Genomic DNA, 26,083 nt, shown 5'->3' with positions numbered 1-26,083 from the left:
CTTGAACAATTTGGTCTTCAAGGAGAGCGCTTCTACATGGCTTGGAAAGGAGGAGTCATTTGCATATGACCATGACCTGAGGCTTTGAATAAACTACATCCCCTCTCTGTACTATGTCAGTTTCCCTTTGTAAGCTGAGAAGATCGTTTTCTGCAGGGCTTAAAGATTTAAGTAAGAGTGGGGTCAGTCAGGGAGACTCCGTCATATGCTGAGGAGCAGGGCAATCAGAGGAGCGAATCCTGAGCTCCCCACTCATCCTCTGCAGTAGCAGTGTTTTGAGCCAAACCCCAGACAGGCACCCCACTCTGCTCTGTGACTGCACTACACACGCACATGTCGCTCACCTCTTCCTATGTTGTCCCGCTTTAAGGATCAGTTGCAAGCCCAGGATTTTAGCAAGTTCCAGCCTCTGAAGAGCAAGCTGTTGGAGACCGTGGAAGACATGCTGGCCAATGACATCGCCCAGCTCATGGTGCTCGTACGCCAGGAGGAGTCACAGCGGCCAACCCAGATGGTTAAGGGAGGAGCCTTCGAGGGCACCTTGCATGGTCCGTTTGGCCATGGCTACGGCGAAGGCGCTGGTGAAGGGATCGACGATGCCGAGTGGGTGGTGGCCAGGGACAAGCCCATGTACGATGAGATCTTCTACACACTCTCACCTGTCGATGGTAAAATAACTGGTGCCAATGCGAAGAAGGAGATGGTAAGGTCTAAGCTGCCCAACACAGTGCTGGGCAAGATATGGAAACTGGCTGACATCGACAAAGATGGCATGCTGGATGATGAGGAGTTTGCCTTGGCGAATCATCTCATTAAAGTCAAGTTGGAGGGTCATGAGCTGCCAAATGAGCTCCCTTCCCATCTCCTCCCTCCATCCAAAAGGAAAATAACAGAGTGAAAGGAAGGTTACAGGGGAGAGGGAGGGAAAAAAAAGATCTAGAAAAACATGTTTACTTAAGTTATACCTTTAGATGTGAGATCACCTTTGGATTTATACCTATTTTGCTGTATGAAGAAAAAAACCCAAGCAGAACAAAAAAGTCCAATCTTCCTTCATGATAATATGCAATTAACTCTTCCAGTGTAATGTCCCTGCTTTCTAACGTGTAGTCTGTAAATATGAAGGTAAAGAAAGGATGTTGAGACTAGGAGAGTCTAATAAGCAGGAGCAGAAGAGAAAAGAAAAACCTGAAGTGGGCTGCATTTTTTGAGAGCAGAATAGGCACCAATAGAAATCTGCTAACTGCCAGTGTCACTCCTGAGCTTTGGCTGCACCTTCTGCTGTTTAATGGGTCTCACAAACCTCAGGAGACTGAGTTCTTGATAGGGAAGAGGAAACCACAAGGTCTCAAAGCTATTGGCCAAACTAAAGAGCACTTCCTAATTAACATAAGCCCACACTAAAATACTAGATACTAAACCCCAGAGTTAAGAATTTTAGAAACCTTGATTCACTGTTAGATGCAAATTTTACAAGTGTTTCCCTGTCCTTGAAGAAAAAAAAAGTATAAATAAAATCTGAAACAGCTCTGAACTGGGCACCTGGAGTTACTCATTGTTCGCTGTGGGACAGGCACTAAGAATTCCCCGATCACCTCTACCTCCCATTCAGTCCCCGGGAGGGACATTTGTTCTGCAGGCATGGCCAAGAGAACCACCCCCCAGGGGAAACAGAAGGAGGGGGCACTAGAGGCAGACATCAGGTGGGTTGGGAAGGAGGAACACCACTCCCAGACTCACTGAACACTTCACAACCAGTGGATAGCGTTTTCTCTTTGAACAATGGTGGTGTTTATCATTCCCGTGAAATGGTCTGTTTGCTCTCATCGTGCACAGTGAAAGCTCCTAGGTCCCATTTTTACAAAAGGAACCCCACACCGTCAGGTCCACGCAGTGGGCAGAGCTTGCTCTACTGCCTGTGCCCCCACAAATATAGCCCAGATGTTGAGAGCCTTCACCCACCCTCCTCCTCGCCACACAGTAACACTCGATCCCCTCCAGAACCTCTACCCTGAGCCAAGAGACCTTCCTCCCCTCTTTCATGCTGTATGAAGTTTTTGTTTTCAAGACCTGATTTTGGCAGAAATCCCTCAGTTTTTTATTTTGTTTGTCCCAAACACACATACACGCACGCACTCTTCTGGTTTTTGTTGTTGCTTTGGAGCGGCGTGTTGTTCCAATTCCTGTTGTCACTTTATATAAGCTGAGCTCCTACTGTGATGAAAAACCAAGATAAGTATAACTTATTTTATATCTCTGTGTTCATATTATATAGAGAAATATATTCTGTGTATGTAGGATGTGCTTATTGCAGTACATTTATCACTTGTCTTAATTAATGCATTAACCTTTTTTGTACCCTGGTCCTAAAACATTATTAAAAAAGAAAGGCCAGATCTGTCTATTTCTTTATATAGCCAAATGAAACGCAGGAGAAGAGGGAAAAAAAAAAGCTTATTTCTACATGGAACAGAATGAGGAAATCATCCTTAGCACGTTGCCAAACATGCACGTACAGATCAGCCCTGCTGGACTCGGGTGTGCAGTGCTGACTAGTTAACATCTACAACATCTCCTTTCTCTTCTGGCAGTCTAATCACAACCTCGATACTCGCTGAAGCAAGTGGAATTGTACCTTGTTCAACATCGGGGGGAGGTCACAACCAAATAAATACTTCATTAGGGAAAGGAATATATTGAAAGCATTTCCTGCTGCCAGTCACAGATGAGAATGCTACAGATAGGTCAGGATCTGGAAAGGACACAAAAAACCCCCTTAATTTTAAATCTTGCTGGCTCTAATTTTACTTCTGTCTTCATTGTAGTAAACATGTAAAGAAAGGGCAGAGGTCATTATCCCCCAAATATTCCATGCCTCTCACTCCAAGGCAGTGAGAGTCGTTGGGAAAGTACTGGGGAAGCCCTTGGGGGGTGTGAGCAGTAATGGTTGACAGAGTTTCCATTTGGCATTTGTACAGGGTGAGAGAGAGGGGAGAGGAAATCATAGGGTAGAGAGCAAGAGGCAATAAATGCAAACTTAGAAGTCAGCAGACTGTATGGCACTCCAGTTCAACTACCCAGTAACCCCCAGTTTAACTGTCATTACAGCACACATCTAACACAGTCCAGGCCTTTCTCTGGAATTTGGGTCCATGCTACTGCAGGTTCAGGGACAAGTTTGTGGCTGAACGGAGCACCCTGAATCACCCTGCATCTGTGCGGGTGTGATTCTCTGACAGCCACTCAGAGCGCACTGCTTATGCCAATCACGTCATGCTGAAATTTAACACTTAAAAAGCAGAAGATTGCTGGTTCTCTAAAGGCATGGGAGAAGGTGAGGTCTGCTAGTCTTTTTCCAGTATACACCAGCAAGGTGCTCAGGGAGGCCAAAAATTCGTTGTGATAGATATCAAATGGCTTTCAGGGTACAAAGCCTTTTGTGCTTGACTGGGCGTACGAGTTCACAAACCAAACCACCAGCACGGTGTTAAAACATGTAGAAGGTTAGTTTTCATTGCACTGACTGCGATTGTACTGTAACCACCTCAAAAAAAGGCTTGCTGTTAAACAGGATACGGCAAGCAGTTTTCCGTGTCGCTGGTAGCAGCTGTCACCCCCGACGCCATGGCTAGGGCACGCCAGCACCGCAGCACACGCCACAGCTCCTGCCTCTGCTCCGCGCCTCGTGCGGAGGCTCCTGTTCTTTACATCCCTGTGCCAGCCCATCAGGGATGTTTCAGCAGGATTCGATGAGAACCGCCAACGGGACAGCAGCACGGAGAGCTCTGCCAGCGCAGGTCAAGCGCAGAACACAACACCGCGGCACTGTGGTGTGCACGGGGATTTTCTTTCAACACTCGCTCAGAAACCACTTGTGCTGTCAGAGCGCAACTTCCTCGGTTGTGTTGGAGGGGAAAAGCCAACAAAGCATTTTAGCAACGAACGTGCGGTTACTAAATGCGATTGCACTCTAGTTCAGCAACAAGGCAGGAGGTGAAGTAACCCCATTACAGATGGGGAGCAGGACAGCAACTTGAGAGGCTGTTTCTAGAGAGGCAGTTTACAAATAGCCCTCTGTGTTCAGGTAAGTTTAGCCAGGACATTTCACTTTCACTAAGCTCTTCAAGAAATAAGAAAAAAAAATTTTTTTTTTTTTTTTAATTAAAAAAAAGACAACAAACCAAAACCCCACACCAAACCTCAAGCACCCTGAGGTTGTCTATACAAAGGTACATGCAATCTTGTCTCTCCAGACTGGCTGTGAAAAGATGCCTGTTTCCCCATCCCCTTCCCACAGGCAGCAGCTACACCCCCCCCTCCCCCTGCCTGTTTTTCCCCTCCCATCAGAGCTATGACTATTTGGGCAATCCCAGGTACCCATATTGTGTCCCATATCTGCAGCAAGGATGTAATTTCTTCACCAGGACCTCGGGCTGTGCACGCAGCCCTCCAGCCTGCGTGTGTCCGTGCCGGTTCACGGAGCCATGCTCCCAAAGGCAATTGATTATCTGTGTCCAACAGGGCTTCCTTTTTCTAAGAGCAGTTCTCAATTGCTGAACAAGGTTTCCCCAGGAAATTATGCAGAGGAACCTATTCATTTGCTCACATCTGTGGGTGGGGGGGTTATATCACATGCATATACCAGTATCACTTGCTTTTCTCGTCGTCTCATGCCCCTCTACACCCATCCTCAGACAGAAGAGCTTCCACAAGGTCAGTAGAACAAAAAGGTCCTTTCTCCAGGTAGAAACTGCATTTGGTCTTCTCTCTAAATCCTTCCCAGAAAGGAACAGAGAGAAGAAAAATCTGTACCTACATGCTATAGACCTTAATATAGGGGCTTCTAGAAAATTAAGTTCTCTACTGTGGAACATGACAGATTGGATCAACAGCACTATACAACCGTTTATTTGAAGAGAAGGTTAGTAATTACACTAAGTTCCCTGAATAAGATTTCACAGGAGGCGTGTAGTTTAGTAAAAGGCAATTACTTCTGTGAGCTGGAATTTATCCAGCATGGTAGAGTTCAGAGGGATTTTTAATCAAACAGAAGAGGTTAGAATCAGTTTTTCCATCATCATAAGTTCCAACATAAACTTCACACAACAATGAAATTCAGATTCAGGTCTGGAAACTGTTCTTTTAACTCGCTCTCCTTACTACGCCTTAATGCTTTGTCCATATGACAGCAGCCCTCGCTTAAGGAACACAGAATTACAGGTGATCTGACCTTAGAGTGACAGTGTTCCTATACGCCCAGCAGGAATCAGGGACAAGCTTCTCCAGAATTCACCTCAGAACATGCTACACCTCTTGCATCATTGGTAGCTTCCTCCTCTGCTATTGTTTATCCCAGTGTTTCTCTTATTATAGGGACAAGCTGCAAGAAGAGGGATTGGGCAACTCCACATTCAAGTTTTGGCAAATCAAGGGACATGATAGACTATGTAACCCCTTCCTGGACTGAGAAGTCCTCAAGTCCTTCAAAGCTTGACAGATGGGTGTTTGGAAACACTCATGGAGAACACCATTCAATTATTCCAGAGGAGCAGCTCAACTAACAACCAAGTTATTTTTGTGGAGTTTTCACAATACAGCATCTATTCTTTTCTGGTCTTTCCCTTTCCTTGCTTGTGCCTATGAGCCTTTCCCTCCTTTTCCCAGTCCGTGCAAGGGTGGGGGAAAACAAGGCTTAGTTTGGAAACTCAACATGCTAAGAGGTTCAAGGCTAGTGCAGGCAAGTCAATCACCATGTAGCTTTCCAACTCCTTCAGGCAGTGCAGATAGAGCAAAGCCAGTATTTAAAGCGAGATGAACGCACTTTGAAACAATTCCTCTCTGCCTGAAGGGAGAGAAATCCCTGGCGAGTACTGCACACGTTCTCTGCGGCGTGCCCATTCTGCTGATCACTGGTCAGGAGCACGTCAAACACTACGAGTTGCTAGGGTTTAAAACGGGCTCCTCTCCAGCTAGTTACGTGTCACGTAAACAAGCATCATCAAGGGCTCCATTAACGTCTTCTGAAGACGTGAACGTCCGAGATATTTATAGGCCTTGGATTATATTGTCCTCCTTGCCTGTGCCATTGCGCAGACAAATGAAGGTTGTACGCGTGTAATTCCTCTCCTTACGCCTCACCAGATCACTGCTAACAAACACCAACAAAAAACTCTCTAGAGAGCTTTTACTCACTGCTCAGTCTACCACCCTACACATTTATCACCAGGATGAGACTCACAGAAGCTCCTTACAAGGCGATGGCAGCACAGGGGCCAGAAGGAAGTGTAGCTCCCAGGGAAAGCTCTCTGGCCAGTTCTCCTACCTCCTTCAACCGATAGCTTTCAAGGCAGAGTTTCGGCAGCATTTTTTCTAAAGACAGGGGAAAGGAATCAAAATAAGAGCTTGCCACCTGCCTGCCATTTTTAAGTCATTCACAAGGAGGACAAGGGGAAGTTATCGGCATCCAACCACCTTTAAAGCTTACATGTCACAGGCATCTCCAGTCTGTGCCATAACTGCCTAGGTGCCAGCTGGGACTCCAGCTAACAGGCCTGTTCAATTCTCAAAAGCAGAATTGCTCCCTGATTAGGATGAAAGGACCCAATCCCTCAATAAAGAGTTTCTTCACATGCCAATCAGGAGTTTTAATTCTTCTATATATACAGAAAAGTCATAAGCAGCTTAAGCATCCATAATAGCTAACCAGCACACACCAATCCAGTTCTAGCGTGGAGCAAACCCTTGGCAAACTAGGGAGCTCACACCGTTTGCCACAAAGGAAGATTAGTTCTCTAATTAGTATCATCATCTTTGATGACTCATCCTGCCAAACAGGTAAAAGCAGACCAATGACCATCCTCTCTGCCAAGAAATCACAGCTTGCAAACCAAGCTATAAAAAGAAATGGTGACATGCTTCCCAGGGTCCCACCAGCAGCCACCAACATACATCAGCAGAGCACACCTAAATCCCTTCTTCCTTCTGAGCCATGTAAAACCTGGCTCTTCCTTCTGAAACAGAGGAGACTTGAGAGGGGAAAGAAGGAAAGGAGATGACCTAGTGGTTGCCATTTAAAGGTAGTCTGGAGCTTTGTAGGCTGTTCAGGGGCAACAGATAATGCAGAAACTGGAAGAACAATCGAGAAAGAAGTTTCACTGCCCAGAGGTGTCTCACATGCACAGGAGTAGACAGAGGTATTTACTGAACAAGAGTTATGCAAGCAGTAAATGTCAACCCCAGGTCTCTCGGGGACCCTTAGTCAAAAAACCCACTATGGTCAAGTACTGATGATACATTGGAACCTAGTTTTTAAGCTCTGGTTCAAACCTTCTTCAGCCGGAGGCAGACAGTACACGCTATAATTAGTACTGTACTATACAGCAATTAGTTCTTGACAGAGCTACCCGTGGACTTTGCCTTACCAGCTGTAGGCTTTTGCATAGCATTGCTGTACTTGATGAAGTGGTTGAATGCCTCAAACATCCAGGCCCACAGTAAGCAAACCACAGTCTGTGGACCATTGATGGTCTCAAAGGCCATGGTACTTGGCCTACAGCTGTCTGTGCAAGCATGCAGCCTTTATGGTGGCGGAGCTTTTTGTGGGTTTGGTTTTTTCTTCATAAAAGCCTTCACAGGAATGGTGACTGACGAGGCAGTGAGGTTTGGCAGCACTACCTGCTTTTAAGCTCTAACCATTCACAATTACTCCAGCCCTTTACGTGCAGTACTTTCCCAACCTTGCAAGCTACATTCCCCATGTCTGTGGGGGAGGACAGCCTGGGAGCTGGGGAGGAGGCCCTGCTGGGCCTCGGGCACATTCCTTGGGCAGAACAGCACAGAGAAGAGACCACGTGCTGCCCGTGAAGTGGCACAGCCTAGGCTCAAACAGATTTTCACCTCCCTCTCAGTCCTCTATGCAGCTCGGTCAACCCCCAGAAGCACCACATCGTCTCAGCCTAGGCAGCATTTCAGTAGAGACCCAAGAACAGAGTTTCATGTATCTTGTGAGAACCTGGAAGGAGCAGTTATGGGCTTTTTTTGTAGTTTTTCATAGCAATTCCTCTTCTCAAGGCCATTGTCTGTCCTCCTTCCTCCCCCACTAGGGCTATGGGGAAGTACAGATCTCCATCTAACCCGCGCAGTGGGAGGAAAAGTGCTTATCCTGACACCCCAAAGACCTTCTGAGATGGGCAAGAGCGATGGCCCTTGTCCTGTAGCCCCCTGGAAAAAGCCAGTCCACATCAGGTCCCAAAGCAACACAGCAGAAGTGGCTTCCCAGCCCTCAGGACAAACTGCCAAAGGCACGAAGGAAGCCCCAGGGGTTCAGAGGTGGGACCAGGGGGAAGCTGCTGGAAGTTGGCCGAGGTGCCACATCCATGCAGCCAGGGCAGGCTGGTGTAAGTAGGGGATGTTGAAAGCAGGTTGTGCCTCCATGGAGGGTCTGTCCAGCCATCCTGGAGCAACTACTCTCTACCCAGCAGGAAGCATGGGTGTCTCCTTCACAGAGGAGAGAAATAAGCCCTGCAGAGTAGGAGATGATAAACTGCTAACATGACAAACGAGGACATGCTGCCCTTTCCGGCTGCCTCCTCCCCAGCCCTGTAGGGATCATGCAAGGTCACAAATATTTCTAACGATCTGCTTCCGATGGGTCGCCTCACTCATTTCACTCTGTTTCACAGAAATAAAGGCAGACTGGCAGCCTTTCACCGCTTCCTTTCAAGAGGACAGTTATGAACAAAACCTGGCATGGTCCTGATGAGAGCCGCGGGCCACCGTCACGGCCTGAGAGGCACACAACTGGCTGCAGCCCTTCCCCTTTCCCCAGAAGGGTATTTACTCCTCCAATTTCTCACTGTTGACACGAATGTCTGAGCTGTGATTTATGTGAAAAAGGCTGCCAAAGTCAGGACAACACAGGGCCGGCAGGCTCGCCTCAGCCACTCAGGGCCCCTGGGGAAGGAGGATGCTCAGACCTGGCTTCCCACCACCTCTGGGGCTGGTCAGACCTATTCACAGCCCATTTTTCCTCCTCCAGCCAAGGAAAACACCTTTTAATGACCCCACCACCTTGGCTGGAAGTTTGCAATTAAGCCACCGGACCCACCCATGCACTTACAGCATTAATTATTCTTGAGGCACCTCAAAGCATCAAATGCAACCTCATCACCTGCCCCAAAGTCCTTCACCAGACCAGCACGTCCCAGCCCCACGAGCAACTGCTGACTCCAGCAAGAGAGAGCAGGCCAAGAGGCTGTTTCCAAGAAAAGTAGGCTGCTGTTATCAGCTCCCCAGAGATGAGTGTGCAAAATACCTAGCATATTATACCCCTCGGATCATTTGTATTCAATTATACATCCAAGAGGGAAGGGGAGGGGGTGGGGGGTGAAGAAAGAGGCTCTTGACTTCTGCCCAGGAAGATGAGATGAGGAAGAGTGATTTTTACAGTCCCAGCAAATAGCTATTTACTTCCTAAGTGCTAGTGCAAACACTGAATGTAGTCCAAGGAGAGAAAAAGGCCACCGTTTACTGAGTTTCAGACAAATGTCTTCAAATGCCCCATTAGAAAGGTAAGTGCATATTAAAAGAGAAAAATGGGTTCACACATGAGTGCAGTTATTATGCTGTATATTATCTGTGTATTAACTATGCTTGGCCAAAGACTTCAAGCAATCACGAAGTGACCCCATTTTCCAGAAGCACTTAACACCAGCGTGCTCACCTCTTTGTTCCGGGTTTAAGACCATCATTTAAAAACTGGGGAGTGAAAGAAATGTTGATCTTTGTATTGAAAGAGATCTGTTTCAGAGAGGGATATCAGACCAGAAGCCAATGAGCACAACCAGGTTTCAAAGTGCACTCGTTATCTCTTATGAGATGGAAGGATGGAGATCTTTAACCTCTCTGGTGCTGGTTTCAGAAGAACTCCTCCAAACGAGAGGCACCACCAGCCATGCTAGGAAACTCATTGCTCCCAAAAAAGCATTGCTCCTCTCACTCCCAAAGCCTGGTCAGGTCACGGTGTATTTCTAAATGCCAGGCCAGCGCCCAGGAGCCGACAGAGACATGCTCCGTGTCACTGGTGGCACTCGGCTAGCTGACTGGGGGAATCATCGCGGCTCCTCTACGCAGCCCTGCTGCCAAGCTACCTTTAAGAGAGCTGGTGATGGGTTCTGTACTCAGAAATTCTCTTTTTCCCTTCATGGTCCAGAAGTTCAGCTTTCCAGAGAAAAGTTCAATTCTTATTTTTAAGCAAAAAAGATTTGCCAGCACAAATTAAAAGATAAACAAGCACTTTAGTCAGCAGTCAACATGACAAACACGATAACCTGGCAGCAGCTTTGCGCTTCCTTCTTCGCATCGTGCGTGCCCAGTACAGCTCACAGGACACCATGTCTTTGTTGGAAAGATTGCTGTAATGTCAGGCAACTGCAGGGGTGACAGCAATCAAACAGATACACCAGGGGACCAAAAAAAAAAAAAAAAAGGCAAAATAAAAGGAAATACTGGGCAAGGAGCCAGCGCTGTTCAATACGACTACCTGGCAGACTTGCATTGCAAGCTTCTGATCTCAATACATAAAGCGCACATACACACACACACACACACAGAGAGTTTTCACATATGTTTTACTGCATTGCATACCACTTTTTTTTTTTAATCCAAAGACACTTTGGATGAGTGTCGTTTTTAAAGAAGTTACTTCTGGACATGAACAAGCCCTCTATGTCTGAGGGGGGTGCACACCAACATCAGGGCATGAAAAAAAAACAGCCAAAGCTCTGTGACAAGTTTTCGAAGCTTTTTATATATATATAGTTTTGTACAGAGACACATGCACACGTTTAGAATACAAGCACGCAGAATTTCATAAAGTAATAGTTTAGAAATTCTCCTGCCAATAAATTACAGATCATCCCAAGTCCCTTGATTACTTCTCTGCTGAGTAACAGTCACTGAAGACTAAGCCTGTGCATTTTTTGAAGACATAGGTTTGTTGTTTCCTGATCCAAACACAGAACAAAAACAGGATCATAATTTACCATAGAAGACAATGAAAATCTTATCGTCATAAATATATGTAGTAAGATAATACAAATCCTGTTCCTTGGTATTTCCCCTCCACCCTCCGCTCCTACCACTACCCCTTCCAGCTTTAGGGCCTCTCCCCTGCTTGCATGGAAGATTTGACGCCCATCTTAAAGCCGTAAATTACTCACAAACAGCTATTGAAAGTAGCAATGACCGTAAGGTAACACTTCCACAAAGCAATAGAGCTTCCTGGCAAGCTGATAAGAGTTTCCTGTTTTGAGTTTTAGGGTGGTGTGGGGTTTTTTTTTTTCCTGATAAAAATTGACTCTCTCAAACATCTTAGAAAGGGAAGGACCAACAGATATTTTTTTCCCCGCTCCCCCAAACATATTGTGTTGCAAAATATGTTCTGTTTTGCTGCATGTGAAGCGGGGACCAGGTCCAAGAAACCCGAGTGCATCAGCTGAGGCAGCAGGTGAGAGGAGCATGTTCGGTCCATCGCCGCTTAGGGATGATGGATCAGCTTTGGCACACACCTTTGGTCCTACCCTGCGCTCTCTCCTCAAGTTCCGCATTTTGCGGTGCCTCTGGCAACACTCACAGTTTCTAGCACAGGCAAAAAAAGCCAAAATCTCCAGGATTTTAACATTTAATCCCTTTAAATCTCTTCACATTAAAAGAGGAATAGCCAGCTAGAAGTTCAGTATACTCCAGAAAGTGAAATAAGAACAGCATTAAATGCTCTGCTTGTCCTCTGGTAGGTAGTCCCAGCCCCTGGGAAGGGGGAAGGCAGGGGCAGAGCCCCCCAGCTTCTCCAGCACAGGAGCAGGTCAGACAGTCATGACAATGATTCCAAAGGCAACAAAACAGCAAGGTGATGTTTTGCAAAGCAAAACCTTTTATGCATAAGCAAGATAATTTTAAAGGGTGAAATTCAAAAGAGATTGCACCCCACAGAGGAAGAGCAGCCCTCCAATCAGTGTTTCTTCCAAATCAGACTAGGCACTGTTTCACATCACTTCTCCTTTGAGCAAATTTCACCACTTCATCTTACAGTAAACAACAGAAGCAAGAAGTACTTACACAACATAGCAGAGATCACAGACTTGCATTTTTGTGGGCTTTCATCTATTCATTTGCCACTGCATGCAAGCCACATGCAGTCATTCACATATGGGGTTGCCCAACACAATTTAATTTCTTGGCTATACTAGCTAGCAAGGCCAACAGCAGCTCTTCCCGCACACCCACCTCAGTGCACAAGAAGATAAGGCAAAGCAAATGATACTACAATGTTATATTTCAACATATGTAGCCAACCAGGCCAATCACAATCAAGAGCAGTGATGGCTACTGCAACCCTACCATCTCCCAAAACCAAAAAGTCATCTTCTAAAAACAACAGTATGACTAAACCAGCAACTCAAGCAGCTCCTTCCACCCTAGGCATTCAAGAGTATCCAAAACCAGCACCAAATGCTTTCTCATCTTTCATTCCTCTCTCTCTCTCTCTCTCCCCCCCTCCAACCCTTCCCTACCTTTCTTACCTGTTACTCCAAAGGCTGTTCCCTTCACACAACTCCTAAAAGCAGCCCAACGCTACCATTCTCTCCCCAACCTCTCAAACCTGCCTATAATTGCATTAAGTAGGAGGACACCAGCCCAGGTGAAAGAAATTCTGCTCTCAAACTCCTCTTCACCCGGCAAAGCAGACCTCTGCTGAGTGTTTGCAGGGGTCTGGCTAACACAGGCTGCCCCACTCAGTTTTTCTGGGCTTCCCTCTCCTGATGAAGGCAGCAAATGCTCTCAAACACTTTTTTTTCAAGCAAGTAGACTTTCAGGTTATGTTTTGCAGGCAAAGGCTCAGAGTGAAGCTTTGCTGCGTAAAAAGATCATCACACGCTTTTTCTTTATCCTTTCTCAGAATAAACAACTCAACTGGGTAAAGTTTGTGTTGGGTCAGCCTGGGCAGAGCTGGCAGTGGTACCCCGGGGGGCAAGTGAGGGCTGACCACCCCCCAGGCTCAGCACATTTGCTTTGTTGCTCCTCTTGAGCTTCAAAACATTCAACTCGCCCACACGGTTTATCGTCTCCGACTGCCATTTACATTCCTCTCGCTGCCTTTTGGAGACTCGCTGCTTTTCTGGGCTGCATCAACATTAATAGGCTGCGCTCCTATGCTGCTTGTCCTCTGAGCTGTCAAACTCCCATCGCTGGCTGCGCACCGATAAAGCGAGCTGCAGGCAGCCCTCTGCAACGCCCCAGCAGCGAGGTATAGCCCTCTGCGGGGTTAGGGCATCTCTCACCCGGCTGGAAACCCTGTCGTGCTGCAAAGAGCCCCCACCTGAGCTCAAAAGCTCTCCTGCTTTTCATTTACACTTGAAAGGGACTTTTCCCAGGCAGGAGGTAGATTGTGCCTATATATATATATATATATATAAACACACAAAAAAACAACCCCAACATCCGTGTGGTCAGTCAGGAAATGCACACCTTATGCTTTCATTTTTTTCAGTGACTTTTCTGAATACGTTTTAATTGCCTTTTGCAAGCCAAGCAAAAAGCCTTTTGGTCCAAGGTCCAGTACAGACAAGCCCGAAATGAGCTGCCTGACAGAACTGCTGACGAGGTGCCATCAGGGCCACCTTCGCGACCGATGGTCCCTGCGGGACTTGCCCCAGTGCCACCCTGCCCACGGAGCTGGTAAAACTGGTGCAGCTCAGGGGAAAGCCCCGAGCACAGCTTCAGCTGGCAGAGCCCTGAGATGCCAAAGAGCAAAAGCGTGGCTGCAAATGGATTGCATTTGTTGTACAAATCACAGTGGTAATGAAAATACGCAGCCACAGTGCTGTTTTGGCCATCGCTTTTCAGTGTTGGACTGCAGGAAAGGAAAAGATTTGGGGATTGTGGCTCAGAGCTCGTTTCATTACTGTGGATCCAGGATAACTTTGTAAGGCGATGCTAAAAATCCAGACCAGATACGCTGGTCCATCCCTTGCAGGTGGCAAGGGAGTCACTTGGGCAAGAGAGCCCCTCAGGATGCACAAGTACATCATGTCGGACTCCTGGGTGCAGAAATGCTGTCAGAGAAAAGCTTGGGTTGGGCGTAGGACAAGGGCAGCTCACGGCGCGGTCAGAAACCGAACCCTTTGGCTCAGAAATATGTCAAGGAGCCGCATGAAGAAGCTGTGAAAGAGCTTCTTCCCGCTTGCCCAGGACACAGGTCTTGGCCACAGCAGTGGTCCAAGGTGGTTTATTTAAGCCACACTCATGAAGCTCTCTGCTAGGAGAAAAGCACTGCAGCAGAGCAAACCCCACCGAGAGCTGTCAGTGACAGCGGGCTCCTTCTTGGTGTTCACCATCGGTTCCTCAATCAGGCAAGCAGCAGGAGCCAGCCATCAGGGGAGATGCTCAAGGTTTAATTTTAGCCCGCACCCCCTGTGCGTATCTTTCCCTTTTATTTTTAATCTGAACTTCATGTAAAAATAGAATTTCCTGCCGCCCGATAAAGGATTCCTGTTTTTGTGGCAGGTCCGCCTTCTTGGGAAGCCAGTGCCTACAGGGTTATTGATGGGTGCTTCAAAGCACGGCAGCCCAGCCGAGGGGGTAGGACAGGCAGCGTTAGGGATTTACATTGTTCCTGCTCGCCACAGGGGGAAAAAAATAAAGCAGTTGTGCCCCCCTCCCTTGACGAATCGCCACCAAATTTAGCATTTCCGGAACTCTGTTTTGGAAAATCTCTGTTTGCCTTAATATTTTTGGTAGCAGGTTTCGGGTTTGCATCCTTCCCAGGTAGATGTTTGCAAATTTGTCGGGCTCCGGGGAGGCGTATCCTGCCTTCTGAGCCTGGCCATCAATTGGGAGATAAATATAAGTGCAGGAGAAGTCATTCCTCCCACCCTTCCCACTCCCCCATGACAGTGTGCCCACACTCCCCAGCACGTGTGTACCCGTGGCCCTCAACACCCACGTACCCACAGTCCCCAGCACGGGGAGGAGCAGTACACCTGGGACTGCCGCGGGGGGTTGCTCCCCACCTCTGCCCGTGCTCTGCAGGACACAGGAGAACCGCAATTTCAGGACAGGTTGTTTCAAGTCAGAACACCAATGATTTTCTCAGTCTCCTGCAATGTAAAAGCATCGCTCTTCTTAGCTGTGCCTGCACTGGGCAGGTACTCACACACGGAAACCTTATTTCGAAGCCACCAAGGTCACTAGCAGCATTTATGAAAGAAAAATGCTGGCAGGGGCTCTGCCGCCCACCAGCTCCTACTCTCACTTGCTGCTTTTCTTTGCAACCAGGGAAGAAATCCTCAAGTGCTAAAAGGAGGTGCATCAAGAGGAACGTGAAGAGGAGTTTATGCATTTCCTAGGTCTCGAGCAGAAGCCTCCCTCAACCCCCAGCAAGCCGTTCCTCCTGGCAAGCGAGTAAAAAGGAGTGAGAGTTTTCCCCGAGAAAAGTGCCTATTTTTTTTCCTTTGCAGAATAAATCTTGATTCTCTCACTGGAGGTGTGAACGTAGACGATGTGGCACTCGGGACTGAAAAGCAGCTCCTGCTGCAGCCTGTCCCCGAGACGTCCTTTAATATTGCAGGGGGCTGTCAGAGACACGCAAGCAGGCAAGGCTTTCCTCCTCCTCGCATGGGTTAGAATCCACCAGGGCCATTCCTGGGGGCTCAGCCTCACCACGTGAAAAGGCTCAGAAAGTCATTCTGGGCAAGAACAGCATAAAAAAAGTGTCCCTTTAAGTCAACCTAAGAAATAACCACTCCTGCTATTCCTGAAGCTGGGGAGTGCTTTTGTGTGTATGTGTGTCTTAGTGTGCCTTCAAAACCAATTTATCCAGGAACAGAAATTAAAATATTTGACTTAAATAAGACCAAGGGAATGGAAATGCCGCAATACCAGAGAGACACCATTGCATTGCTTTTATTAATCAATTGAAAAATCAAAATGTAAGTCTTCTAACAAGATAATAGCTGTTTCTCTTGTGGCAGTGCTCACTGCCTGCAAGTTTCCAGCCCGGCACCCTACAACGCGGTGATGGAGGCAGGGCTGTGCCTGCCAGGGACCGAGCTCTCTGAATTTATAGCAGGAGTATTTATAGAGGCAGCTGGCACTGGCAGCTCTCCTGGGACACCAGCATGATCTTCTGCAAAGGAGCTGCTGGGGAAGGAGTAAGGGAACAGGAATGTGCTGGAGCAACAGCAAACCACCAGCCAAGGGTCCAAAAAAAGCCTCAGGAGGACCCAAGAGCCAGATCCTCAGGTGCATTTTGGTGCCCAGCTCCAGTTAAACCCTAAGGGCCAGGGCAGCACTCCCCCATCAATCCCAGAATCAATGCCAGTTCCCACCTCTGAGGAGCTGTTTAAAGTGCTGTTTTGGCATGGGGTCTACAGCATCTCCCCATCCCTTCCCTCCCTCCTGGCTTGCTGTTGTGGTTTAGCCACCGCCAGCAGCTGAGCACCGCATGGCCACTCACTCACTCACTCCTCCAACCATCCAGTGGGATGGGGAGGAGAATCAGAAGAAAAAGGTAAAACTAGTGGGTTGGGATAAGGACAGTTTACTGGAACAGCAAAGGGAGAGGAAAATAACACCACCATGAATAAAAGGATATACAAAGTGGGTGATACACAATGCAATTGGCTCACCACCTGGAACCCAAAGCCCAGCCTGTTCCTGAGCAGCGACCCCTCCTCCCCAGCCAGCTCCCCCCCCTTATATCCAGAGCATGACATCACATGGTATGGAATATCCCTTTGGCTAGCGTTGGTCAGCTGTCCTGGCCGTGTCCCCTCCTGGCTTCTTGTGAAAATTAACGCTATCCCAGCTAAAAACCAGGAGCGATGGGTGCCAACTTGTGGGTGCCTTTCCCTGAGAGGTGAGGTCTATGCAGAGTGTAGGGCTCCCCCGAGGCAGAACCCGGTGCCACCTCTCCATCATGCATCTTCTTTGCCTCCTTCTTCATCTTCACCAGGAGAATCAGCTGAGGATGCTCAACAACTGGTTTGGGTCACCAGCTCCCAGAGGCAAAACCTGCCACAAGCTCTTAGGTGAGAGTTAGCAACGGCATGTCTGGAATCTCTGCTTCCAAAGAGCTCCCAAAATGTGATTTGTTCCCACGTGCCGCATTCAGTGGAAGTAAGTGTAGGGGAAGATGAAGGCTTGTAGAGTCAGGCAGCCGCTGGCATAAAACAGCCGTTCACCCCTCTTGGACTTTTCCTTCAGGCACGGAGGTCTCTGGTCCCCCGTTTTACACCCTGTTAGTTCAGAGTTTTATTGCCTGCTTTTGAATTCAGCACATGGGGCAGGTGGAGCACCGGAGCGTGACTTTCAACAGCTGCTGCATTTTATGCCCTGCCCTAGGAAGCATAGCTGAAATCCTTTGGGCTTTTTTAAACCAAAACTGCCTTGACTCCAGGATCTGTTGCTGGTTTAATCATTGGATGATTTGCTCATTGGCATAATTTTTCTTCTCAAGTGATTTTTCAGTGTTTCCAGGCCCTTTCATTCATAGCATCACATTTTTTGTTCTGTGGAAACATGGTGCTGCAGGTGACGAGAAGCTGCTTCCCTTTTCTCCAGCCTGTTTGGAGAGATTCAAGTCAAATGCACCTCAGCACCTGCAGGGAGATAAATGCAATCCTGCTGAACAACATTGTCACAACTGTTCGAGAACAACCATTTCAAGGGGAAAAAAATAATCATATTTAAATCAATGTAATTTAACATCTTACGTCACCATGCTGCAACCGCTGCATCCCAAAATGTAGGGAGCACCACAAAGGAGGAGGTCACGTGTCATTGTCAGTAGCAAGGCTGGCCACCAAAATCAATGTCCTTCACGGAGAGGTGGAGGTGGCTAGGAGAGTGGTAGGAAGATTTTTGCAATGAGGCAACTCTTCATGTCAACCGAGATGTACAGATGAAGATGTGGATAAACAGGAGTGACAGAAGTGCAGGGCACTTACATTCCCACCTCCCCAAGTACTCCCAGATGGGTCCATCAAAGCCCTGAGCTTGTGGAGTGCAGTTCCCTCAACCCGTATCTGCCATGTAGGCTCCTCAGAAGGAGGGGAGGGTTTTTTTCCCCCCGAATGAAAATTTCTGCAGAAATGCCCAATTTACAGGCTCACTCATAAAAGTAAAATAATGGGAGGAGGAGGCAATTTTTGGCTGCGTTTGCCAGCTTTGAATGAGGGAGAAAAGTCATTTCCCCTCTTCCTCCTTCCAAAAACTCTGGGAAAAAACAATAGGAAGAGAAGTTTCTCTTTTCTTCACTTTTAGATAAAAATAACCCCGAGGAAATTTAAAAAAAGAAAAAAAGTTCTGACCAATTTTGAGATCAAGAAGGAGGATGTTGGACCCAGCTGGAGCTAGAGACTGCAGTGGAGCTGCGAGCTCCTGGCAGATTCTCAAAGCGCCCGCCCCAGGATGAAGCCAGCAGAGCCACCCTGGGAGTTGCCGAGGCTCCGTGGGTGTAAAACAGGCGCTCGATCCCCCCAGCCAAGAAGATTTTTCTCCCCTGACACGTCTCAGCATCGGTCAGAGGGTCGTGCATTTTTTTCCCCCTGCCCAACCTTTCCCTGTCAGGCAAGCAGCTAGTGCTCTCTGCAAGTAATTTAAAAAAAAAAATTAAAAAAAGTGTTTTGGGATGGTTTTTATAACCTTCTTGGTTGTGCCTAGCTATGAAGGGCTGCCCAGCTCCCAGGAAAACATCTCAGGTATGCGTTTTGTTTGCAGGAGCTTGTCAGGATAGAGGAGAGGAGGGCAGAGCATCTCTTGGCTCTGCACGGCTGAACAGAGGGTGAGAGGCTCCCACACCCATGAGACCCAGCCCTGGGAAGGTATCACCAAGCGGGGACACTGTATGTGGTGTACCCCCAAACAAATCCTGCAGTTGCTCACACTCAGACAAGGCTTGTGTCGAGGCAAGGGGCTTTGCCAGCCAGCTGAATGGGGCCGGGCATCGACCTTCACCGGCTCAGCCCTGGCTTTGCTGCTGGTCTTCTTTGTAGCAGCTAAATCCCGTTGGCTGTGGGAAGGCGTGAGGCTCAGGGATGGCAAGGGATGGGGCACACAGGTGCGACAAGCTGGGTGTCCCCAGGTGGGGTCAGCCCAAAGCCCTGCGGCCAAACCCCTGCGGCCAAACCCCCTGTGATGCCTCCTGCCCTTTCCCTGCGCAGCGTCGCGCTGGGAGGTGCCACGCTTTTGGGAAAAACGGAGGCAAGCAGAATTTTGGTTTGTGGTTCACATCCTACAGGCTCCAAAACCAACTTGTTGGATGGGAAGACTGATGAGGCCACCTCCCAGTGTCCACAGCCCTGCGTCCCGCAGGAGCCAGTGGGAGGGGAAGGCAGCAGTGTGGGGCTGGCGCTGGGGGCCAAGCTCTGCCCGTCCTGTGCATCTGTCCCCAACCTTAATGCTACCAACAGGGAGTAAAGCAAGCATTCGTGCCCCTGCCGTGCCCTCCCTGGCTGGACCGAAGCGCCCAGGCCACCCCGTGCATCACGCCAGTGGCATCAAGAGGCTTCTGGCAGCCATGCCTGCCTGCAGCCAGGTCCGTTTGTCCCACACTGTCTCTCCCCAGGAGAAGTAGATGTGTCATTTTCCTTTCACAGGACACGGAGCAGCCTTATCCAAATATAAACAACCTGGGAGTATTTGCTGGCTTATTGTCTGGACAAAAAAGTAAAACAAACAGACCTTAAGCCCTTTTCCCCCTGCCACTTCTTGTACAGTAAAACAGTCAGGACCAGAGACTCCAGAGTTCCCAAAGATGTCCCTCATCACTAATAACATCCCACAAAGCCAGGCGTGGAGGTAGCCCAAGCGAGCCATGCTGCCACCTCCTCTGAAAGTTGCCTAGAAAAAGTCAGAGATCTCTGAATAGTTGAAGAGTTGCTACATGAATAATGGAAACAACCAGCAACCAAGAAAATGTGATAGCCAGCGGTGTAACATGGCAGCGCTCCCTCGGGAGAGGCCAGGAGCGGTGGGCAGATGTCTGGGTACGCCATGAACAAGCTCAGCTTTCACGGAGCAACAGCAAAAGCCAGTCCCTGGCTGCCAGGCATGAAAAAATGAGGCAAAAAGGGGAAAAATGCTGCTGTAAACATAAAGCAAAAGTGCTTCCCCCCAAAAAAATGGGGGAGGTGCAAGGTGTGAAGCCTGGGGAAGGGGTCCCCATTTTGCAAGGAGGAAGCTGAGGCTCAGGAGAAGAGGACCCATGGGAGACATGACCTCAAATCCCATGAGATCTCATCTTGCTTTGTCCATGCCCCCCAGCCCACACCTCCCCTTCCCTTCAGGGACCACAGGAGGCAGAGCACATCTGGCTCTGGCGAGGGATGTTTTACACCCAAGATTTGCTTCCCATCATGCCAACATCTTTCACCACCACCACTTCTTTTCCAGGAGGTCCTGAGATATTTCATACCCAAATCTCCTCTGCGCAGCCCCCAGCAGTGCCGCTGTGGCCACCCAAGAAAAAAACCAAAAAGGCATGAAACCTCCATGAAGCTGGGGGTCAAGCACATGGTTTGCCCCCACCTCGGTGGGGTGGAGAAGTGGCTCCCAAGGGTGTTTGTGGATTCCCCTCTTCCTCTGGTCCCAAAGGGAACAGCAGTCCGAAGAGGAAAAGCATCTGCATGGAATAAGTAAGCGTCTGCCTATGCCATTTGCTTGCAGTCAGGGCCCTAAAACGTAAAGAGTTGCACCCTAAAGCCCATGTTGTTAAGGAACATAACAGCCAGGACAAGACTTGCTTCATATTTAAAACAAATGAGGAAAAAGAAAAGGTGAAGGACTAGATTTCCCAAATTACCAGGCATGCATAGGCGCTGCCCGGTTTGTCTGCGAGCGCTTCAGGTTTCTCCCCAGCCCCTGCGGTGCTGCTGCATTTTAACAGTCAGAGGAAGAGAGAGGAAGGCCAGGAGGAGCTCGGGACACAAAGCAAGACTGGGATCTGGTTAGAGAAGTGCTTGGCAGTAGTCCTGGGCAGCACCCGAAGCTCCGTGAAGAGCTGCTGGGATGGAGGTGGTGGCCACTAGTCCCACGAGCATCCTTCCCCTGCATGCACACACGGATCCAAACACTATTTTTTTTCCCCACGGGATTCCCATCTACTACAGCAGAGAGGTGATGGCTGTAATCCCCTTAGTTTTTAAGAAGTTCGGGCTCATTGAGTCCCCTGGTCCCCTTCTCCCAGGAAAACGCACTTGTCCTTAATAAAGCGGGGAGAGAGGCAGCGGAGGTTGCACGGCTGCCTCAGCCTCCCTCTGCCACCGTTAGGCGTTCACGTTGATGCAGGCCTGTCTGAGTCAATGCAAAGTTTAACAGCTTACATAGTAATTAAGCAAAGCCTCTCAATATAGCATCGCTAATTACACGAATCCTCACTAAATTACCAATAGTTCCTGGCACCTTGTAAAATCCTCGTGTAATAGCCTTAGAAAAAAAAAAATGTCATTCAGCGCTGGCAGTAAGCCACGCAGCCCGCGTGGCAGTTGCAAAGCACTTTGGATGTTTATGACCTTTTTTTTTATTTTTTAAATAAAAATAAAAATCTAAAATGTACATTTCCCCCAATGACTCTGCTCGGGAGAGTATTAAAAGTAGCACCTTGACTCAGCCTACCACATAAACATCCTGCTGCCCCCGGACAGCCCGATATCGCCTTCCTCCCAGGATGAGCAGCTGAATAAGAAGTGACAATCACAGCTCCTGCCCGCAGGAAAACAGGAAGCGCTGGAGTTGTACAACCACTCCAAACATTGTCCTACCTGCTCCGCTCCTTGGGTGCGATGTGAACTTGCTTTCTTTTCCTTTCCGCTTTGCATAACTATTTCTGGTCCAGCGCTGGCCAGTCCCGGGATGCTGCTGCGCAGGGCAGTCCCTGCGGCCTCCGGCTTCTCCCCACCTGCCTGAAGCCAGCCTGGTGTTCCCTGTCCAACGCAGAAGAACAAACATCCATCTTTCTAACCCACCGCTAACGCTGGCAGCTCGGTGGTAGAGCTGAATGGAAGTGCTGGATGAGACGGAGCAAGACCCATGGCGCTGGGCAGGCTGGCTCACCCCACAGCTGCCCACATCTTGCAGGAGCTAGAGAGAAGAGAATCCCAAATCTCCCCCACCAGGAAGCAGCCAAGAACGGATGCTTTTGGCCAAATCTCTCAAATGACCACGAGACCAAAGGAGCCGACGTTTACAGACGTGCTCTTGTGCATGTGTTGAAGTGCTAAACCTCGTCCCGAGCAGCCCCTGTGGCTAAGGCAGTCCTGCGGGTGGGTGATGGGGTCAGTCTGTGCCCCGGCATTGAAGCAAGCAGGGCAGCCAACCTTCCCCTGAGCACACAGAGAGGAGCTCGGGGCATTAAGAGACGTGGTGGAGAAAAGGCCACCCGCTCAGCTTGCGACACTCTCGGTTTATTCACAAATACCCACACCCCCCCTCAACTTTTTGGTTTGATTTTGAGGAATCCCCCTCCACTTGGTGCCACGCATCCCCAGCCAGCAGCCCAGCTCTCAGGCCCATCCTTCCTGAAGGCAAGAGACTCTTCCCACGCTAAATGATGCTCTGGGAGCAGGGCAGCTCGTTCCTCCAGCTGCTCCCGCCTTTCTGCCGAGCAATGGGCCCAACTTCAAAATGTAGACGTCGTATCCAAGTTTCTAAACAAGAAGCGGGAGAAGAAGGTTTCCTATCTGCTCTTCCTTTACTCGCAATGTAAAAACATCCCTCGCCGAGCGAGGCGGCGTTTGCCATCACTTTGCAAAGTTCACATTCCCACAAGCGCAGGCGGGCGCAAAGAGGAACAAGGAACAAGGGGGGGGACCCAGCACACCAGCGCCTGCGGGTCACGGTCACACAAGACAATACTTTGCAAAATTTGGAAGTGTGGGAGGAATGTGGGAAGATTGAAGATGAGGATGTTTATTAACATATAAGAATATCTCCAAAGGGTTTGACTCCTATGAGAAAAAAAAAGGGAGCCCAAGGCAATCCTGTTCAAGCCATCAGTGGGGCTAAATCTGGAAATCCTTATTCAGGTGATCCTATTGCCGGTGTAAAGAAAAAGAGAATAGCTTTTTCTCATGTTCACAGCAGTAAGAGTTTTCCTAAATAAGGTGAAGCTTCAAACGAATTCCCTTGTGTAATTGCATTGAATAGTAGAACACGAGCATGTTTCCACGCCTGGCTCAGCCTCTGTGCCCGAAAAGGGCGCTGCCTCCCTACAGCATAGAGCAGGAAGCCTTTCAGTTCAAGAATTGCTGTCTCAGCCTTGTTGACCACTGCAAAGCGGTCAATGGAAGACAAGCAGGGAAAGCCTAGCAATAAGTTTAAATTTAAAGTGTCTACAGACACTCGAGAAAACTTTTCAGCACCACAAAAAAAAAAGAAAACGGGGGGGGGGGGAAATAAATCACTGTGTTAACCATTTAAATGGCAGATACAAGTTAGAGAGAGAGGAGAGGTTCCCTGCTGCTCTCTTCCCCACACCCACCTCCACAGCAGCCTCAGGCGTAGCTGGGAAGTGGCTCTGTGGCTGCAGGGTAACGCCAGCTGCACGAGGTCCTTGCACCCCCCGGCCCATTAGCACCGCTGTTGATGAGGAGGAAGACGGAGGCCACCCCACAGGTTTCACACGGGCATCTGAGCGGCGTTTGGATGTAACACCCACGAGGCATCACTGACCGCAGGGCTGAGCGCAGCCCCGGCACTGCCAGCCACCCAGAGGGAGTTTGACCTCCAGTTAATGAACTTAATCAGTTATGCTCCGTTAATGAAGGGAAATCTGCATTTGGGGCAGCCCCTCAGCTGAAGCAGCCCCAGCAGAGCAGCTGTCCCCAAAACCAGCCCCAAGCAGCTCAGGAGCCGTCTCCTCCCGGTTGCAGGGCACAAAGGCACAGCAGACTCTGTATCTCATGTTCCTCTGAGGACACCCATGGTGGTAAAAATTTGTAAGTGCTGTTTTCCTGCAATGCAAAGCAACTTTGTGGGGGTTTTCACTATTTTTTTCTACCCCTCAGACAGACAGAGGCCATCTCATTGCTTTCACCTTATGACTGTAAAATAAAAATAAACTGCATTTCTCCCTACCAGTTTTTGCTTCACTTTCGCTCGGTAGGGCTGTGGTTGGGACAGTCCCTGCTGAAATGTTATATTTTAATGCAGGAAGACACGTGCTGCTGCCACCTGCTTAACTGAGAGAACTTGCAGAGTTTCTTGTGCCCTGTTATTTATTAACCTTACTGCAGAGCACTAATAAAAAGAACCCCCTTACGCTCAAGTCAGGTCCGCTGGTGGCTGGATGGGCTCCACTGCCTCATACAGATCCCTCCGCTGCAGTCGTTTCCCGCTGACCGTGAGGTCCCTGTGGGGTGGTCAGCACTACAGTCACACAAGAAACAGTTATTTTCAGTTCATATTTATCCTTCACTCAGGCACCCTCCTGCCCTAAGACCCACCGGGCTGGGAGGAGTAAGCATGGCACTGCAGCTTGAAGTAAAATGCGTGTCTTCTGCTGGGAAGGGAAACAAAGAGCGGCCGTTCACTCCTGCCCCCATGCACCCCGACCTCGGGCTGTACTGTACTTCTCCTGGATTTGGGGGGACAGGTTGCAGGGACACGTGCACCAGGGTCTGGCCCCAAGACCTGACCTCCCAACATGGGGATCCCATCACCTAGAGGAAACATATCCTCCTGGCTGAGAGATGAAAAGTATTTCACAGCATTTCCCAGAATCCCAGAAGCTTTCCCAAGGCTTGAAGGAAATGCGGCAGACTTTAAAAGTCACAAATGACGGCCGTGAAGTTAGTTCTTGAAACCGCAGTGGGGAAGCACTGCGCAGAGCCCAACTCCATCGCCGGCCTGGCAGCAGACAGGGCTTCCTCGGGCGCCGAGCACCCTCTGGTGGGAAAATCACGGTTGTCCAAACGAAAGCAAATCCACCCGTGGCACAAGACTGGGCTCCGTCAAGACCTTCTGGGAGGTGGGTTTCCACCACACGAGGTTGCTTCACTGGCAGGCCCCATGAAACACAGCCCTTGCACCTATGTCTGCTGGGCGCTGCCCGGCTCCACGTCCTGCCCCAGTCTGCGCACTGGTGTGCCTGCCTGCTCTCCCCGAGCTTTAAGGCAGCAATCCCGTCTTCTTCGGCCGCTATGGCCCCCCGCGGCTGCAGGGTCTCCCAGCCAGGCTGCGTCCCTGCCACATGCCAGCCCACGGCCTGCTGGTGGCAGGATGCGACTCCCACCGTGAAAGGGCAAGTTGTAAATAATCGCTCCCCGACTTTGAAGTCTTTGTAGCCATGATAACCATGGGGCCGATGTGCCTTGGTCTTCACAGTTGTCACCTGTCTCCTTGAGGAAGGGGAGGAGCCACATGTGCCCTGCCTGCACGCCTGCGCACCCCCTTTTCGGTGTGGTGGGGCCTCTGCTCTGCCTGGGGCCTCTGCCTGCTCTCACAAAACAAGCAGCAGTCACAAATTTTAAGCAGCCCCCAGCAAAAAGGGGCACAGGCAGCAGTTCATCACTTGCCATGGACCTGCCATGTGACACTGGATGTGCCCCATCACGTCACCTCCTCTGTCCCAGCTTCTACCTTAAAAGACCCACCAGCACTACGGAGGCAGGACCCGTGGGCCAGCACGCGCTTGTTCAGCCCCAGTCCTGGGGCACGCCGCTCCCTGCGGCAGCGTTCCCCTAAGCAGTGCTTCGCCGAGCAGCAAAGCTGGTGAAGAACAAGGTGCATGGGGGACATCTCACCCTCCCTGGCTCTGCAGGACCCTGCACGGGGCTGGGGGTGCAGGGCTCGTTTCTCACAGGGACCACAGTCATCTGGCACGGCCGAGTGTTGAGCATGGCACAGACACTGAATAAAGAGGCAGGTTCTGCCTCAAAAGCTCATGTTTAACCATAGGGCAGGAGGCACCTTTTGTGCCTCAGGCCATTTCCCTGCCCCTAGCCAGCTGCTGTCCAAACAGTACTTTAACCCAGCTCTGGGTGTGTTTCCTCTTAAATAAACACAGGTGGCTCCCAACACCCTCCCC

The 26,083-nt window shown here is 49.4% G+C and overlaps 1 protein-coding gene and 1 long non-coding RNA gene across 2 annotated transcripts in view; one reads left to right on the top strand and one right to left on the bottom strand.

The window, feature by feature from the left end:
• EHD3 (EH domain containing 3) overlaps nt 1–2,394 on the top strand; it is a 29,377-nt gene extending 26,983 nt beyond the window's left edge. Inside the window, exon 6 of the mRNA XM_010307807.2 lies at nt 371–2,394. Coding sequence (XP_010306109.1) covers nt 371–898 — 528 coding nt within the window. The 3' untranslated portion in view covers nt 899–2,394. The remainder of the gene's footprint in view (nt 1–370) is intronic.
• Nucleotides 2,395–15,958: 13,564 nt separating this feature from the next.
• On the bottom strand, nt 15,959–25,907 carry LOC142601321 (uncharacterized). The gene is made up of 3 exons (XR_012834925.1): nt 25,800–25,907; nt 21,819–21,980; nt 15,959–17,620 (listed from the first exon to the last, which is right to left on the bottom strand). It is a non-coding gene; the product is annotated as an uncharacterized LOC142601321 (long non-coding RNA).
• Between the last annotated feature and the right edge of the window lie 176 nt (nt 25,908–26,083).

The sequence above is a fragment of the Balearica regulorum genome, chromosome 3, assembly GCF_011004875.1.
Source record: "Balearica regulorum gibbericeps isolate bBalReg1 chromosome 3, bBalReg1.pri, whole genome shotgun sequence".
NCBI classification, from domain to species: Eukaryota; Metazoa; Chordata; class Aves; order Gruiformes; family Gruidae; genus Balearica; species Balearica regulorum.
The sequence above is the reverse complement of the archived record's forward strand: the minus strand, read 5'-3'. Positions and strand labels throughout refer to the sequence as shown.